Source organism: Hyaena hyaena, unplaced genomic scaffold (assembly GCF_003009895.1).
Source record: "Hyaena hyaena isolate Hyena2069 unplaced genomic scaffold, ASM300989v1 scaffold_262, whole genome shotgun sequence".
Lineage (NCBI taxonomy): Eukaryota > Metazoa > Chordata > Mammalia > Carnivora > Hyaenidae > Hyaena > Hyaena hyaena.
In genome coordinates, this window is record NW_024080895.1 from 1856417 (window position 1) to 1871729 (window position 15313).

The 15313-nt window shown below is 36.7% G+C and overlaps 1 protein-coding gene across 2 annotated transcripts in view; it reads right to left on the reverse strand.

Annotated features, from left to right (window-relative positions):
• Positions 1–7849: 7849 nt before the first annotated feature.
• The window catches only part of RAP1B (RAP1B, member of RAS oncogene family), a 43408-nt gene continuing 35944 nt past the window's right edge, over positions 7850–15313 (reverse strand). For both annotated transcript variants that reach the window (XM_039245626.1, XM_039245627.1), the window contains exons 4-8: positions 15199–15255; positions 13912–14052; positions 12877–13020; positions 11844–11960; positions 7850–9170 (exon numbers count right to left, since the gene is read on the reverse strand). In XM_039245626.1, coding sequence (XP_039101557.1) covers positions 11874–11960; positions 12877–13020; positions 13912–14052; positions 15199–15255 — 429 coding nt within the window. In that variant the 3' untranslated portion in view covers positions 7850–9170; positions 11844–11873. The remainder of the gene's footprint in view (positions 9171–11843; positions 11961–12876; positions 13021–13911; positions 14053–15198; positions 15256–15313) is intronic.

Below are 15313 nucleotides of genomic sequence, written 5' to 3' on the forward strand. Positions count from 1 at the left end.
GATAAACACATGTAAACTGTTTAGAGCTGTGGGTGGCATATAATAGGGGGCCTAAAAATGATTAATATTTATTATTATTACTTCTCAACCATCAGAGCTTGCGAGTTCTTCAATCTAAAAAGGTCTCATTCATGTAAACATCATGCCAAAGAAACAATAATTAAGCTTTCATTTGCTACTTTTTCCCATTTTTTAAAAATTTATTTCTGAGAGAGAGAAAGACAGCATGAGCAGGGAAGGGTCAGAGAGAGAGGGAGACACAGAATCTGAAACAGGCTCCGTACTCTGAGCTAGCGGTCAGCACAGAGCCCGACATGGGGCTTGAACCCATGAACCATGAGATCATGACCTGAGCCGAAGTTGGGCACTTAACTGACTGAGTCACCCAGGCGCCCCATAGTTTTTCCTATTCTTTTACCATTTCCCATTTTGATTGGTTTGGGGGAACCTGGGTCACAGGTTCCTTAAATTTTTATTTCTGATTCTCTCACCTTGACAGAATAGCAAGAAAGGAAAGCAGAGAAATAGCCTATGTATGGAATGATTCATTCCAGAGATTGTAATTATGTAATAACAACGGATTAATGATTATTATATAATAATTATGATCCTACAAATTATTTTTCTTTGGAGAAGAGTCATAGTCAAACTAGGCTTAAGGCTAGACAGTGAATATATTTTGGTTAAATTCATGTGGTGTTTCAGTTTATTTTGTACAGGTCTGTCATAAAATCTTTTGCTTCCTGGAATTTACTTTTCTCCTTCAAAGTGAGATAGAGCAGGTAAGCCAATTGTAACCGACGTTACTGCTTCTCTCCTGAGAAGGTGAGAGTGTCTTGACCATAAGTATATCCTATATCCTATACTGGTAGGATACAGAGGGTCTTGACCACAAGTATATCCTATACTGGTTCGGGGTAGAAAGATGACAGCAGTTTTGGGTGCCACTTCTTTTGTTGGTGCCATCCTCTATGACAGCACTGGTGGAATGAAATTAGTGTCACGGCAATGGCTAACAATACTCTTTGTTCCTGAAAAATTAAGAGTTAGCTGTTAGGTATTTTCTAAATAGTTAATTACCAGCAGGTCCAGCTTCTGCAAGGAGTTCAAGATGTATTTCGGGAATTGATATTGTCTTTTAGTCTAATTCAATAGACTCTATTAAGTTTCCAGTTAAAATCTTGTATGGTGCTTTACTGAAGTCAGAAAATTCAAAGGAACGAATGAGTGAAATAAAACTTTTTCCAGAATAGTTTAAGTAGACAATGACTAAGTCAATTTCTGGAACTGTACATTTGTTTCTTAAGCATGTGAAGCACACAAATGGCATACCATTACTTTAAGTAATTCATAGATAAAACTTATCTGGAGAAGGGCCAAATTCAGTTTTGAGAAGTGATTACACAGACAGAAACCTCCCCCTTAATGCAAGATGTACTAACAAATATTTAAAAAACCTACTGGATTGAATTAATCCCTAATTTGCTTGTCATTTGGTTCTTGTGCCTGTCCATCACTCCAATTTCTAAAACAAAAAACAAACAAAAAAGCAGTGAAGAAAACATTCAATTCAGTGCAGAAGTTGCGCAAAATCTTCAAAATCATGATACTGTTTGGTTTTAGAAGCACTCATGTTCTTTTAATATGAATCTTGTCTGTCAGAATAAGGGCGGAGGTAAGGGGGAGAGAAAACCTTGAGTCTGAAAATGAAAAATAAGAAAATAAAGTTTGTTATTTATATCGCTCCTACATCTAAGCCAGTGGAAGGGGGAAATTATTGTCAGCCCAGAAAAACAGAATATATGCAGTGAAAACAAGACGTATACTAACACAAGTGGAAGGTCATTCAGGGGGATATTAGCAGTAACATATAAGTACTATGCTGGTTTTGGAATTGTGGAACTAGCCAGCAATGGACCCTTTATTGACTCCTGGAAGGCTCGTTTAATTCTAGGCTTCCCTCCAGAGAATCTCTACAGAGTAGACTTGGGGCTTTCCAAGGTTGGATGTCTCCAGGAAGATCCCTAGGTCTGCTGTTTCAATTCCGCATGTTTTGGGTTATCCTAGAGTAGACCCATGCTGGTCTTTGTTACTGTAAAACCAGTAGGCTGATAATGGCTTCCAGATAGCGTCTTAATCCCCAACCTGTGAAATTATCTTTATTTGAAAAAAGGCAAAAATAAACATTAAAAAAAGAGTCTTTGCAGATGTAATTAAGAATTTTGAGATAAGAGTTTTTGAATTACCCCAGGTGTGTCCTAAATGCCATCCCAAATGTCCTTAAGACAGGAGACACACTGAGAGAAGATATGAAGATGGAAGCAGAATCTGGCATGTTTGTGGCCTAATGCTAAGGAGTGCTAGCATCAAGGAGTGGGTTCTCTGCTAGCGCCGGCTAGGGTTCAAGGCCCTGCTGACCCCTTGATTTTGGCCTTTTGGCCTCCAGAATGGTGAGAAGAAGTATCCCTAGGAACTAATGAATACTGTTTAACTAGGACATGAATGTCTTTCTAGAAAGCAACAGAAATAGATCAAGAACAGAGGAGAGCCCAGTTAATTTATCTCCCTAACACATTTTTGTGGGTAAAACACCAAAGGGCCTCCTAAGAAAAATGAGAGACACAAAAATATTTATTGGACAGGTATGTGGAGAAATACTTCAATGGCATGTATTTGAAAGATGCCTCAGAGCTTTGGTTTTGCAGAATTTGAAAAAAGGCTTGTCGACATTGGCTCTGAAACGCTGTATAGTTGCCACACTGACATCCATAGACCTGATACTAATTCAAGGATGGTATTTCCAAAATCATCCTATTGTCTCCAATTAGTAGCCAATTCCCCACTAAGAAGTATATAAAGGGACAGACACAAAGTGTCACATGTCTAGATTATGATTATTATGACATAAATTATGATGTGTCCAGAGAATGAAATTACTGCTGGCATACGGAATACGTAGAGAACATGATCTTGTTCCTTGCCATCAAAGGTGCTGTATTCTCAGGCTATGGAAGGCTATTTGCTGCCTTCTCTTTGTAATAGCAATTTTTTGTACTCTAACCCCTCTCCACCCAGACCCTATTTCACTTTCTCCATGCTTAATCATTCTGAAAATAATTCACTCACGGTTTCAGTTGCCTTCTGTATGTCAGTGACTCCAAAGCCCAATTGTTAAAATCTCCATCTCCTCAGAATATACTCCGTAAGATATTTCATTTAACATAAACTTCATTGTATCAAAAAGTTCTTTTGCTCATGCACTAAAAATTCCTTGCAGGCTTCTTTCCATGTTCCGGTCATTGGTGCTCAATTCCTCTAGTCTTGTTAATATAATCAGGTATTTCGCTCTTTCCTTCAGTTCCCACACCTAAGCCATTAACCAATTCTCTAGTTACTCCTTTAAAAATTTTCTTGGACTTCCCTTCTCACCACGCTCCGACCCTAATCATTTCGTGCTTACAGACCTGGGCGGCCCACAAGCTAGCTGGGTTAGCTCAGGCTCTGGCCTGGGGCCATCTTTCATGGCTATCAAACCTCTTGTTGCTTTAATATTACTCAGTTAGGACAGGGTAGCTCCCTGCTAACTACCCACTGTATACTGTATTATTTATTTGATTGTACTCCATTCCCAGTATGGAAAGGTACTTTTTTCCTGCCAGCTATGTAGTTCTTCAATCACTCCTTACTTAATTTGCTCAAAGAATCTAACTAAAACTGACCGGAGCAAAATAGTTAGAAATATAAATCAAATAGTCCATATATTTTATTAAAACATTTTTTAAATGTTTATTTATTTTTGAGAGAGAGAGCAAAGGCAAGCAGGGGAGGGGCAGAGAAAGGGAGACACAGAAACTGAAGCAGGCCCCACGTTCTGACCTGTCAGCAGAGCCCAACACAGGGCTTGAGCCCACGGACTGTGGGATCATGACCTGAGCTGAAGTCGGACGCTTAACCGACTGAGCCACCCAGGCGCCTCTCAAATAGTCCATATATTTTAAAGTAAAATACAATTTTTAGTCATTAATATTAATACAGATAATAAGCACAAACTATCTGTGGTTAGATATGAATTATTACAGTTTCACTTTTTTGATACTTTTTGACTGATCTTTCCCACCACGGATGGATTAAACACCTTGCCAGTAGGGTCTGGGCTTATTATATACCATTTATTCTTTGCTACTCCTCTATGCCCTGAGCATAGAGTAATACATTGCACATTCAAAAGTTTTGACAGTAATAGTTTCCTGTTCTCAACTTAGTGCTCACAGGGGATACAGACTACTATATATAGAAATCTGAATAGGCATTAATGGCAAATGACGGAAACATTAAAAACTTTGATCTCTGCCTATTTAAAAACTACTATAACCTTTTGACTTACGTGAAAAGATTATTCACATAAAAAATCTGGAAGATACGTGTTTAGTTTTCAGAAAAATCCCTGGATTTGGACCCAAGTGTTGAACCTGGGTAATTACTTATGTCACTGTATAAAGAAAATCGGGTTAAACTAGGTTGATAATAGTAAAAATTCTTTCCATGCCCTTTCAGACAAATCAGAAAAATTATTAACTGCCTATAAATGATTTTTATACATATTAAAAATAAGTTTCTTAAAATCATTAAATTGTCCCAAATGGAAAGCTCTGAGAAAGTTGAAAAGACTATTACCAAATGAGTTTGCTCATTTGCTGATAGTCTTTTCTCCCCCAACAGAATGTACGCTCCATGTGAGCAAAACATCCCTGCCGTATCCCTAGCACAGTGAATAATGCCTAGAACATGGCAGACACACAATACTGAATACATTTGTTGATTCCTTGATACAAAAATCAGATTGAGGTCTCTAATTTTGGATAAAATCTTTTAATTCTTAACTCAGTAATCTATAGGCTACAGACAAGGATGTTTTAAGAAAGCAAGTTGAAAGTATATGCAACATGTGGAATACTTTTTATCTGCATTTAGAAAACAGACCTCTTTAGCAGTATTTTACTTCTGCCTTTCAAAGAGAAACTAATGTCAAGCCTACAAACTTAGCTGCTCCATTAATAGGCTTACTAGCTAATTTTGAGAAGTATCAATACCCCAACAAAGACTCATGCATTTTTCTCTCAATAGTCAGTTATGAGAAACTAGGTTTCATTCTACTCTGAAACTATTACACTTCTCTCATGCATTCATAAAGTACCAGATGTATTGATGCAATGTAACAAATTACAGAAAACAAAAATTTGAGTCCTATAAATCACAATTTAAGACTCACCGATAGTTTTTTTTTTATTAAAAAAAAATTTTTTATGTTTATTTTTGAGACAGAGAGAAACAGAGCATGAGTAGGGGCAGGGCAGAGAGACAGAGACACAGAATCTGAAGCAGGCTCCAGCTCTGAGCTGTCAGCACAGAGCCCGATGTGGGGCTCAAACCCGTGAACTGTGAGATCATGACCTGAACTGAAGTCAGACACCTAATGGACTGAGCCACCCAGGCACTCCCAGACTCACTGATAGTGTAGAAGCCTGAAAACACTAAGATTTCTAAGATAAGGTCATAGGGGTATTCATTATAAAATACTGTAAGTGCTTTCTACATTTCCAAGATTTAAAAGGGAGGAGACAGAAAAACCGCTGGAGATTAAACTCAAGGAAGGCACGGGTTGAGGAAAACTAAAAGAAAAAATGTTGCAGGGTTAAGTTTTGATTCTAAGTTTGCTGCCCCACATCTAAAGATGAGAGGATTTTAAAAAAGTAAAGTTTACTTTCATAACTGGATATTTTAAAACTTTATACTCCTAATATCCCCAATTGTGAAGATTACGTACAAAATAAAAAAACACCACCATGAAAGTCAAAGCAGCATTTTAGACACCTTTGTAGAAAAAATTAGGTGAAATGTCACTCTGGTTTTCTCCTAAAGTTGAACTTTCTCCACGTATTGTTGGGGACAGAAGAACTCATGACTTTCCTGACTGAATTATATTTTAGTATTTTTCCATTTAAGCACCAGAAAAGTCCATCTACATGATTTGAATTCCTAAGCTGCAGCTACTATTTTGTTTTTAATCTTTAAAAAAACTTTTAACTTTTATTCAGTTCTGAAGAGACAGAGACAGACAGAGCACGAGTGGGAGAGGAGAGAAAGAAGGAGACACAGAATCGGAAGCAGGCTCCAGGCTCTGAGCTCGATCTCACACAAACTGTGAGATCATGACCTGAGCTGAAGTCAGATGCTTAACCGACTGAGCCACCCAGGCACCCCTGCAGTTACTATTTTGTATGGGAGACAATGATGCTCTTTGCCAAACCACAGTCCTATTTCCAGTAGCAAAATACAAAATAAAAACCAAAAATACTGACCAAGAGGATGGCACTGACATTTTCACTCCCTTTAACTCTGTATGAAGTGGTGCTATTATCATTCCTATTTTACAGATGAGGGAACAGAGGTACTGAACCAATGTCACATGCTAGGAAGTAGCAGAGCTGGGATTAGAAACCCATGAAATCTGGTTCCAATGTAGCCGAGTCTTATTCACTATACTAAATTGTCCATTTTGTTTCCCTAACACTCATCTGTAATTAATGTGTTGTTTCCCACCAGATCAGTGGTTCTTGGTCAGGGTGACCTTGCCCTTTAGCAACCCCTCACTCACTGAATCTAGCTAGAAAACACTTGGGCAATGTTTGGAGACAATTTTGGTTGTCACAACTTGGGGGTGGGGGTAGTATTACCGGCATCTAGAGGGCAGATACTAGATGTGCTGCTAAAAATTCTATAATGCACAGGACAGCTTCCCGACAACTCATTATCCAGCATAAAACATCCATTGTGCTGAGGCTGAGAAGCCCTATAATAGAGTATAAATTCAAAAAGGGCATGGTTCTAAGCTGATCTCAGTTTTGGCTCTGTCCTCACACTTAGAACAATTGTGCTTGACAAAGAAGTACTTAAACTTATCTGAATATTTGTTTTAAAGAGGCAAGAATTCAGCCTGGCACATAGCTGGTAGGCAACATTTATTAAAGGTAACAAAATTAATGGTGGTGCCCTCAAAGATGGTCAAATTGGACACAGGACACAATAAATCAAAGTGATTTTAGTGCCCCATAATCCCACTCTTTGGGTTTTTTTCTCCCAGCGAATATAAATATAACCAATTCTTCTAAGACAAGTCTCTTAAATTAAGTGGGGCTTCTGAGAGAATAATTTATTCCTTAGATACATAAAACCTTTAAATACATGGAATTCTGAGTTAAATTTGTAAAAAATAAGACCTTTCTCTTTAAAATGAAAGCCTTTAATGTTCCATTCACATAGTATGCCTTTAAGAGATTAGTAGACAACCCTAAATTAAACGGTATCACTAATTGATTGCTTATATGCTTCAGTGACTGGGAAATACTTTGAGAAAGTTTAAGAAATTTTTAAAAATTTCAAAATAACTAAATTATAGCACACATAAGAAAAAGACAGATTATCTAAAAAGACAGTACTTGAGTCCACTTCAAAGATCTTTAAACCATAATATTCTAAGTATAACTTCATCCTATATTTAAAAAAAAAAAAAAACCAAGCATAACACCTGTCCAAGTATTTTCAATTCTTTCTCCTACACACTTCAAAGAGCTAATAAATATTACCCAAAAGGTATATGTTCATTAATATTGCTTGATTTACAAAATTCTTTTCCAAGAAAAAATTCAAAGGTTGGTTATGTGGATATTCAAACAATAGTAGGGGAAAAAATCTGACATCTTTCACTCACCATTTCTATAATTAATGAATGACTCTGGCTTGCCCAAATGTTGAATTATGAAACCACGCTATGTAAAATGCATCTATTACATTTAAAAAGTTAAACCCATATTTATTTACTAGCACTGTTAAACATTACACAAAACACAGTCAAGTGGCAAGTAATTATAATGCAAGCCCTTGCATGGCAAACCAAATTTATTGAACTACTGATGCTAAGTTATACAAAATTGCACCACTTTAATTAAGGCTTTTAGTTTACATTTGGCCACCTCAAAGTCGTTGTAACATCAGGTTGGTCAATTTAAATACTGTGGCTCCCTGTTGGATAGACACACAATCTTTACACCCAAACGTTAATGCATACAAAGCAACAAGGCATTGTTAAATAAAACAGCAATAGTTACTGCAACTTAGGCCTTGTGACCAATTACACATGATTAAAATTACTTCCCACATTCACATCCACAGTACTCGTCCACCATTTAACATCTCAACCAAAACGTTACACATGTGAAACAATCACTAACAGGCAAAAATACTAAACCTGTATATTTGGTATTGCAAATACACTTATGCATGAGCAAGCAAGGGATTCACAGTGAGAATCTACAGCTGCAGAAGCCTGAAAATGATTTACAAAAATTGTTAAATCATTAAAAAATTGTTTGAAAATATACACTTCTTGTTGTAGACCCCCACTGTACACACAACTATAAACATTGTTCCCTATGTAAACAAAAAAGGAAACATATAATAAAAGATTTGAAAAGTCTGGACATTTCCTTCCCAACAGATATTAAAGGCAACGTCTTTAATCTAAGACATTATACTGAAAGGACTATCATATTTTAAAGACAAGATCACTGTCTCCACAGGTTTTTTTAAAAATTAAAAAAACTATATAGCTGTGTTAATCAAAGCGCTTATTTGTACAATACAATGATAATGACCTTGAATTTCTTAAAAAAAATTACAATAAGCTACAAGTATCAAAGAAGCGAAGTTATCTGGAGTAGTCTATATAGGAGCTCTTTGGACTTTCTTTTATTATGCTAAAATAGTGGTGCTTTAGGATTTACATTATTGTACTCTCCAATACAAAGTATGGGGCATGTTAAAGTATACAGTACACCATTTTCATACATGTACAACATTGGTGGATGAAAAAATGTCTCTTAGCAGTAATACTGGATTGTAGCCTCTGGTTTTACCAGCTGCATACTCTAGGACTATTATATAAGTAAAAATCTCTCTTGTGATACTGGAAAGTGATTAGAATGTGCAAACTGATGTAGTAGCTTTCATCCGCCTCTTAAAGGGTACCACCACAGAAAGTCCATTTAAGATGTTGGTAGGTTTAACAAAGTTGGAATGCTGGCACTGTTGAATTGGGCAACAGTTCTTCAGACCTGTCAAAAGGAAAAAATTAAATTGAAAACATGGGTTGAAAACAGCACACTAAGATCCAAAGGAAGACATTAAAACAACGGTGTTAACGGTGTTAGAAATGAACAGAATACAGGCCCTTGTCATTATACTCGTGACGATGTACCACACAACTCATAGCAGAGCAAAGCAGGGGGAGACATTTTCATCGTTTTGGAATGACTTCATCTATTCTGCTGGCCTCTTGAAAGTCAGTCAAATGAAAGTTTTAGATAGAAAAAAGGAATGTAACTTGCTGCAAATTTCTGTGTATTACCCTTTCAAATACTAAAAGCAGAAAAACAACAAAAAACACCACAGTAAAACTTAGGTCAGGTCAACTTTATTAGAGTTAGGATTAAAAAACAGATAGCAACAGTAACAAAATGACTGTTTCCGATCCTAGAGGTACAGAAGTACAGAATGCACATCTAACCAGGGTTTCTAATACCAGAAAACCAAGACCTTTCTTCCTTACTCTTCCAGGAAGAGTGGTTACAAAGCTAGTTCAGAAAAGTAGACAAAACAGGATTTATTTCATGATGGCTCTTTACAGTTGACAGTTATAAATGTTCTAATTCCATACTTAAACAAATTATATCAACTTTGAGACGGATGTCAGAAAAAAACGGTATTACACTAAAATCATATGTAAACTTAAAAAAATTGTGAGCGATGTAAAAAAAAGTAAAATCAGAACTCTGTCTGCCAAATATTTATTTTCTTTGGATGATTTTCTGCATACATTCCTGGGCTAAGAAAAAGTTTTCTTTCTTTTTTACTGTTTTTCTAGGGTTCAGACTTGCTGCAAGTTCCAGAAATGCTGTTGTATAGATGTGGCTGCTGAAATAATTTTCATAAATGCCTTGAACTTTAAGTCCTCATTTAGAGTCTGAAGGAGTTTGGTAACTTTTCTAAATCCTAGCAGACTGAATGTAGCAAATTGGATAGGACAGATGGGAGTGTGTGAGCTGCCGCACATGTGTGCTGCTAAGAATGGGCATGTGGTCAGGAATGAGAGGATGTCAGGAATGAGAGAACTTATCTCTAAACAGAAAGCTTTAAATGGAGGAGGGGAGGGGGGTGCCTGAGTTGGCTCAGTCGGTTAAGGGTCCAACTTTGGCTCAGGTCATGATCTCGTGGTTTGTGGGTTCGAGCCCTGCATTGGGTTCTGTGCTGACAGCTCAGAGCCTAGAGCCTGCCTCAGATTCTGTGTCTCCCTCTCTCTCTACCCCTCCCCCATTCATGCTCTGTCTCTGTCTCAAAAATAAACTATAAAAAAATTTTTTTTTTTTTAAATGGAGAGTAGGGACAGAAACTCTTAAGATACAGAATCAGAAGTGTTAGCGTAGAGGACCATTTAACATAGGAAGCAGCAGAGCCACGAACACTAAATAAAAGTTCTCAAGGATAAGTACAGTAAAATATAGTTTTAATGATAAAGGACCAAGAAACTATTCTCACTGCCAAAGAGCGGCAGATAATAGTTGAGGGTTTACCAAGTACCAGGTACTGATCTAAATGATTTATAAGCATTAACTCATTTTTAAAAAATTAAAAGAAAAAAAGCCAAACATTTTTTTAAATATTTATTTATTCTTGAGAGAGAGACAGAGCATGAGCAGGGGAGGGGCAGAGAGAGAGACACACACACGCACATACACACAGAATCTGAAGCAGGCTTCAGGCTCTGAGCTGTTAGCACAGAGCTCGATATGGCACTCGAACTCACATACTGCAAGATCATGACCTGAGCCGAAGTTGGATGCTTAATTGATTGGGCCATCCAGGCACTCTGTTATAACCTCATTTATTATGACTGTTTTCAAAAACTATATAAAAGCATTGCATGTTCAGTTTTCCTTTGCTGTCTGATCTCTAAGTTGTTGCTGCGGTTTTCTCTGCCTGGGAACTTCGGCTATCAATGTCTCTTACTGACAAACTTTCCCTGAATTCAGTTTATATTTGACTAATTTGCTGCCCCAGTTATATATGCTCCTTTAATACCCATAATAGCATAGTGACTAAGCATGGGCTTGAGAGATAGTTCATCATTCAAATTCTGAGCCATGCACTCAGATCACTGGATTCAAATTCTGGCTCTGCTATTTATTAACTGCAGGGCTTGAACGAGAAATAATCTTTTTGTGCTTCAGTTCTCTCATCTGTTACATGAGAATAACAGCTCCTGGCTCAGAGGACTGTCATGAGAATTTAATTACTGTGTGGACAATACTGAGTGCCAGGGAGATCCAATGTTGGACTTAACACTATCCTGCATTTATCACGTTTTGCAACTGTTTGTCTAACTCTTCTACTAGACCTGAATTAGCTTAAGGCTATATAGATAGGAAAGAAGGCTGGGTCTGCTTACCACAGTACTGTCAGCACAAATCAATGTCCCAGTGGGGCGTAAGTATATATTGGATGAAAATTCACTTACATGGAATACCCTACTTTTGATGATATATAAAGGAAATAATTACTAGGATATCATACTAACTCATGGATATCTTAAAAAGGAAGTAACCATCTTTCTTTTTTTTTTAAGAAGAACATCCTATACTTGTTTTCTTCACAGAGTGCTGTTAATGAAGCTGACGTTAGATGTTAGGAAAAAAGAAAATAAAAGTAGAGAAAAAGATAAATTAACATACCTGGCTCAGAGCTACAATGCATTTAATATATTAAAGCAGCTGACATGTTGACTTTTTGCGTGTCTTCCCAGGCACTGGAGTTTTTCTGTTAATTTGCCGCACTAGGTCATAAAAGATCTGTAAAAACAGTATTTTTTTTAATTTATAGGAGGAAAAAACCCAAAAAACAAAAAAATGAAAAAGTAAAACAAAAAGCTGAACTTCCCATGGACATATATGAACTCCAACAAGTATTATGTTCAGTTAAGGAATAATTAAAACCAGGTATTCCTATAATTGCTAAATTTTCTTGTTTATTTTTTGGGAGTGCTAAAATTGTTCTCCTTAAAACAAATACTGAATTCAGAAGCAGTAGTGATCTTACTGTAGTTCATTAGAACATTTAACATTATTCAAAGAAAACAATCCTTTACTCTTTGATTCTTTTTATGTATCTTTCTTCTGTTATATCACTTAAGCCCCTTCAAAGCAAGAACCGTGCACACCTTGAATTTGTCTCCATCTTTTTTCTTTTAAAGTTTGTTTTTATTTATTTTGAGAGACAGACAGAGAGCAAGCAGGGAGGAGCAGAAGAGGGAGAGAAAAAATCCCAAGCAGGCTCCATGCTGTCATTGTGGAGCCCCATGTGGGGCTTGAACTCATGAACCATGAGATCATGACCGGAGCTGAAGTCAAGAGTCAGACGCTTAACCAATTCAGCCACCCTGGAACCCCAATCTGTCTCCATCTTTTACAGAACGTCCTTTACACACACACCCCTGAACTCTTAATCCTGTCTTTCCCAACCCTATCCTTTTTGTCTAGTCTTCCTTTTTTTTCCATAGTAAATTCCAGCATTTAATAAAGAGGCTAAAATAGATGTGTTGCTTATTAACATGCATATACTTAATACCGTAATATTTCTGTCTAGAAGATCAACAAGTACCTGGAGTAAGCATTAACTTGGAGTTGTGTTAATACACATACATTTTCTTCATTAATTTTAAATGCTAAATTCCAAATCAAGAGTTTTTGAAAGTATATTTCACCATACCTCATTAACATTTATTTTTGATTTTGCAGAGGATTCTAAGAATGCACAATTGTTCCATTGTCTTGCTAGATTTTGACCTTGTTCCTTTCCTACAACTCTTTCATCTTCCAAGTCACACTTATTACCAACCAGAATCATTGGAACCTAAAAATAAGAAAAAATTGTGAAGGTAAAAAAAAAAAGTAAATGAATATGCTCTATACATTCAAATCCAAAGAATTCTTTTTTTTTTTTTTTTAATGTTTTATTTATTTTTGAGAGAGAGATAGAGATAGCGTGAGCAGGGAAGGGTCAGAGAGAGAGGGAGACACAGAATCTGAAACAGGCTCCAGGCTAATATCATTTAGAAATGGAAATTCTTGAGCCTTAATCCTAGACATACTGAATCAGAAACTCTGGGAGCGAGGGCTGGCTATCCGTTTTAACCAGGCGTACAGCTAATTCTGATGCAAGATCAATTCTGAGAACCACTGCTATCTATAGTATGATGAGGAGGTGAAGTTATCCTTTTGAAGTTTCCTATAGGGATTAAACTCCATTATAGTGCACTGTGAAGAGGCATGCAAGTTACTGTTAGAATCTAGTGTATTTGTTGGCTTCCTTCTAAAAATATTTTGTTCTTTTTCTGTCAGCTGTTTGAGGTGTGTTCGTACGGAGTTCTGATTCTTGTTAGAAAGGCTCTTACGTCTATCAGAAATGTATAGAACATCTATTAGTAACACTTGCCACCCACATCTTTCCTTCCTCCCTACTAAATACATGATTTAAAAATAGAAGGGGGATAAAATTTATTTTACACAGGTTAAGAAGGGAGAGGGGGGTTTCTCACTTTTCACATTATATATATTTGAAAATATTATGAGTGTCAAAGGTATATTTCTGCCTTTTAAGGAAAAAAAAAACATTTGAAAAACAAGCCCCCCCACCCCTGCCAACCACGTGAACTTTAAATTGGATTTAAATTCAAATTCTTAAATTGGATATCACTACAATGAGGGTTGGAAATAAAATATATTCATCAGGAAATCAGCTTACATCATCAGTGTCTTTAACTCGAAGAATCTGCTCTCTCAGATCTTGTAAATCATTAAATGTGGACTGTGCTGTGATGGAATAAACTAATGCAAAGCCTTGTCCGTTTTTCATGTATAAATCCCTCATTGCGGTAAATTGTTCCTACAGCAGAAAGAAAGGATCATTAAAAAACAATAAAGTTCTTGACAGTTAATTTGACAATTTTAAAAGTCTATAATTAGTGCCTGATGAAGAATATAGTAGTGTTATGTAACATTTCTTAAAATTATAGTTCATGGCAAGATGCTATTCAAAAACTGATATCTCATAAAGTTTTTACTTAACAATACAACAAAAGCAGATTTATGTGCAATAAATATACTTAAAGGCGAAAGAAATATCCTTTCTCCAAAATAATCTGAAGGAGGCTCCAGGCTCTGAGCTGTCAGCACACAGTCCAACATGGGGCTCGAACTCATGAACTGCGAGATCATGACCTGAGCTGAAGTCAGACACTTCACTCACTGAGCCACCCTGATGCCTCAAAAGGCAGCTTTTTAATATACAGTATGTAGGGTATTGAAACTGAATCCCCAAGTTACTCACAGCTAGTTTACAATACTCTAGCTCTAAGGGGCCCACCAGCATGCTTACCTACCTTATCTTGCCATTTTTCCCACACTTTTCCTCCTTCACTAGACTGGGAGCCTTTGCAAGTAAGAACACAGTCCATGGCACAGTTCAGGTACTCAAACATTAGATGAAGGAATACCACAGACCCAGAATAAATCTTTCCTTCACCTTCAGATACCAACAAATCTAGTTGGTCTACAAATACTTTGAAGGAGAAAAGATATTGCTCAAGATATTTCACAAAGCCACTGAGAAGTAAGTGTTTACTATTTTCCACGTTAATAAAATAGATAATATAGTTTTAACTTGTTTTAAAAGTACTAGTGAGGCTGAAAAATTTCAAGCCAATTTTCTACTTATTTCTTTTCTTGCACAGAGCCCGACGCGGGGCTCGAACCCACAAACCGTGAGATCATGACCTAAGCGAAAGTCGGAAGCTTAACCAACTAAGCCACCCAGGCGCCCCAATTTTCTACTTATTTCTTTAATAAATGACCCAGTGCAGTCACAAAGCACACACACAAAAAATAGAATATGAGAGAATAAAACAGCTTTAAGATTTAATGCAAGTAAGCTTTTAAATAAGCTTAACTAGTATTTGTCCATAGAGTACTAGCATTTACAAGGTCAGTATTACACAAGTTGTACATATACTTCAGTAGTTGTTTTACGCACCGTTCCTGCAGTATCCAAGATTTCAAGCATACACTGTTGTGCATCTACTTCAACTTGCTGGGGGGAAAATCAAAATACATCATTTTTATAAGGTATAAAAGAATACCTTATTATA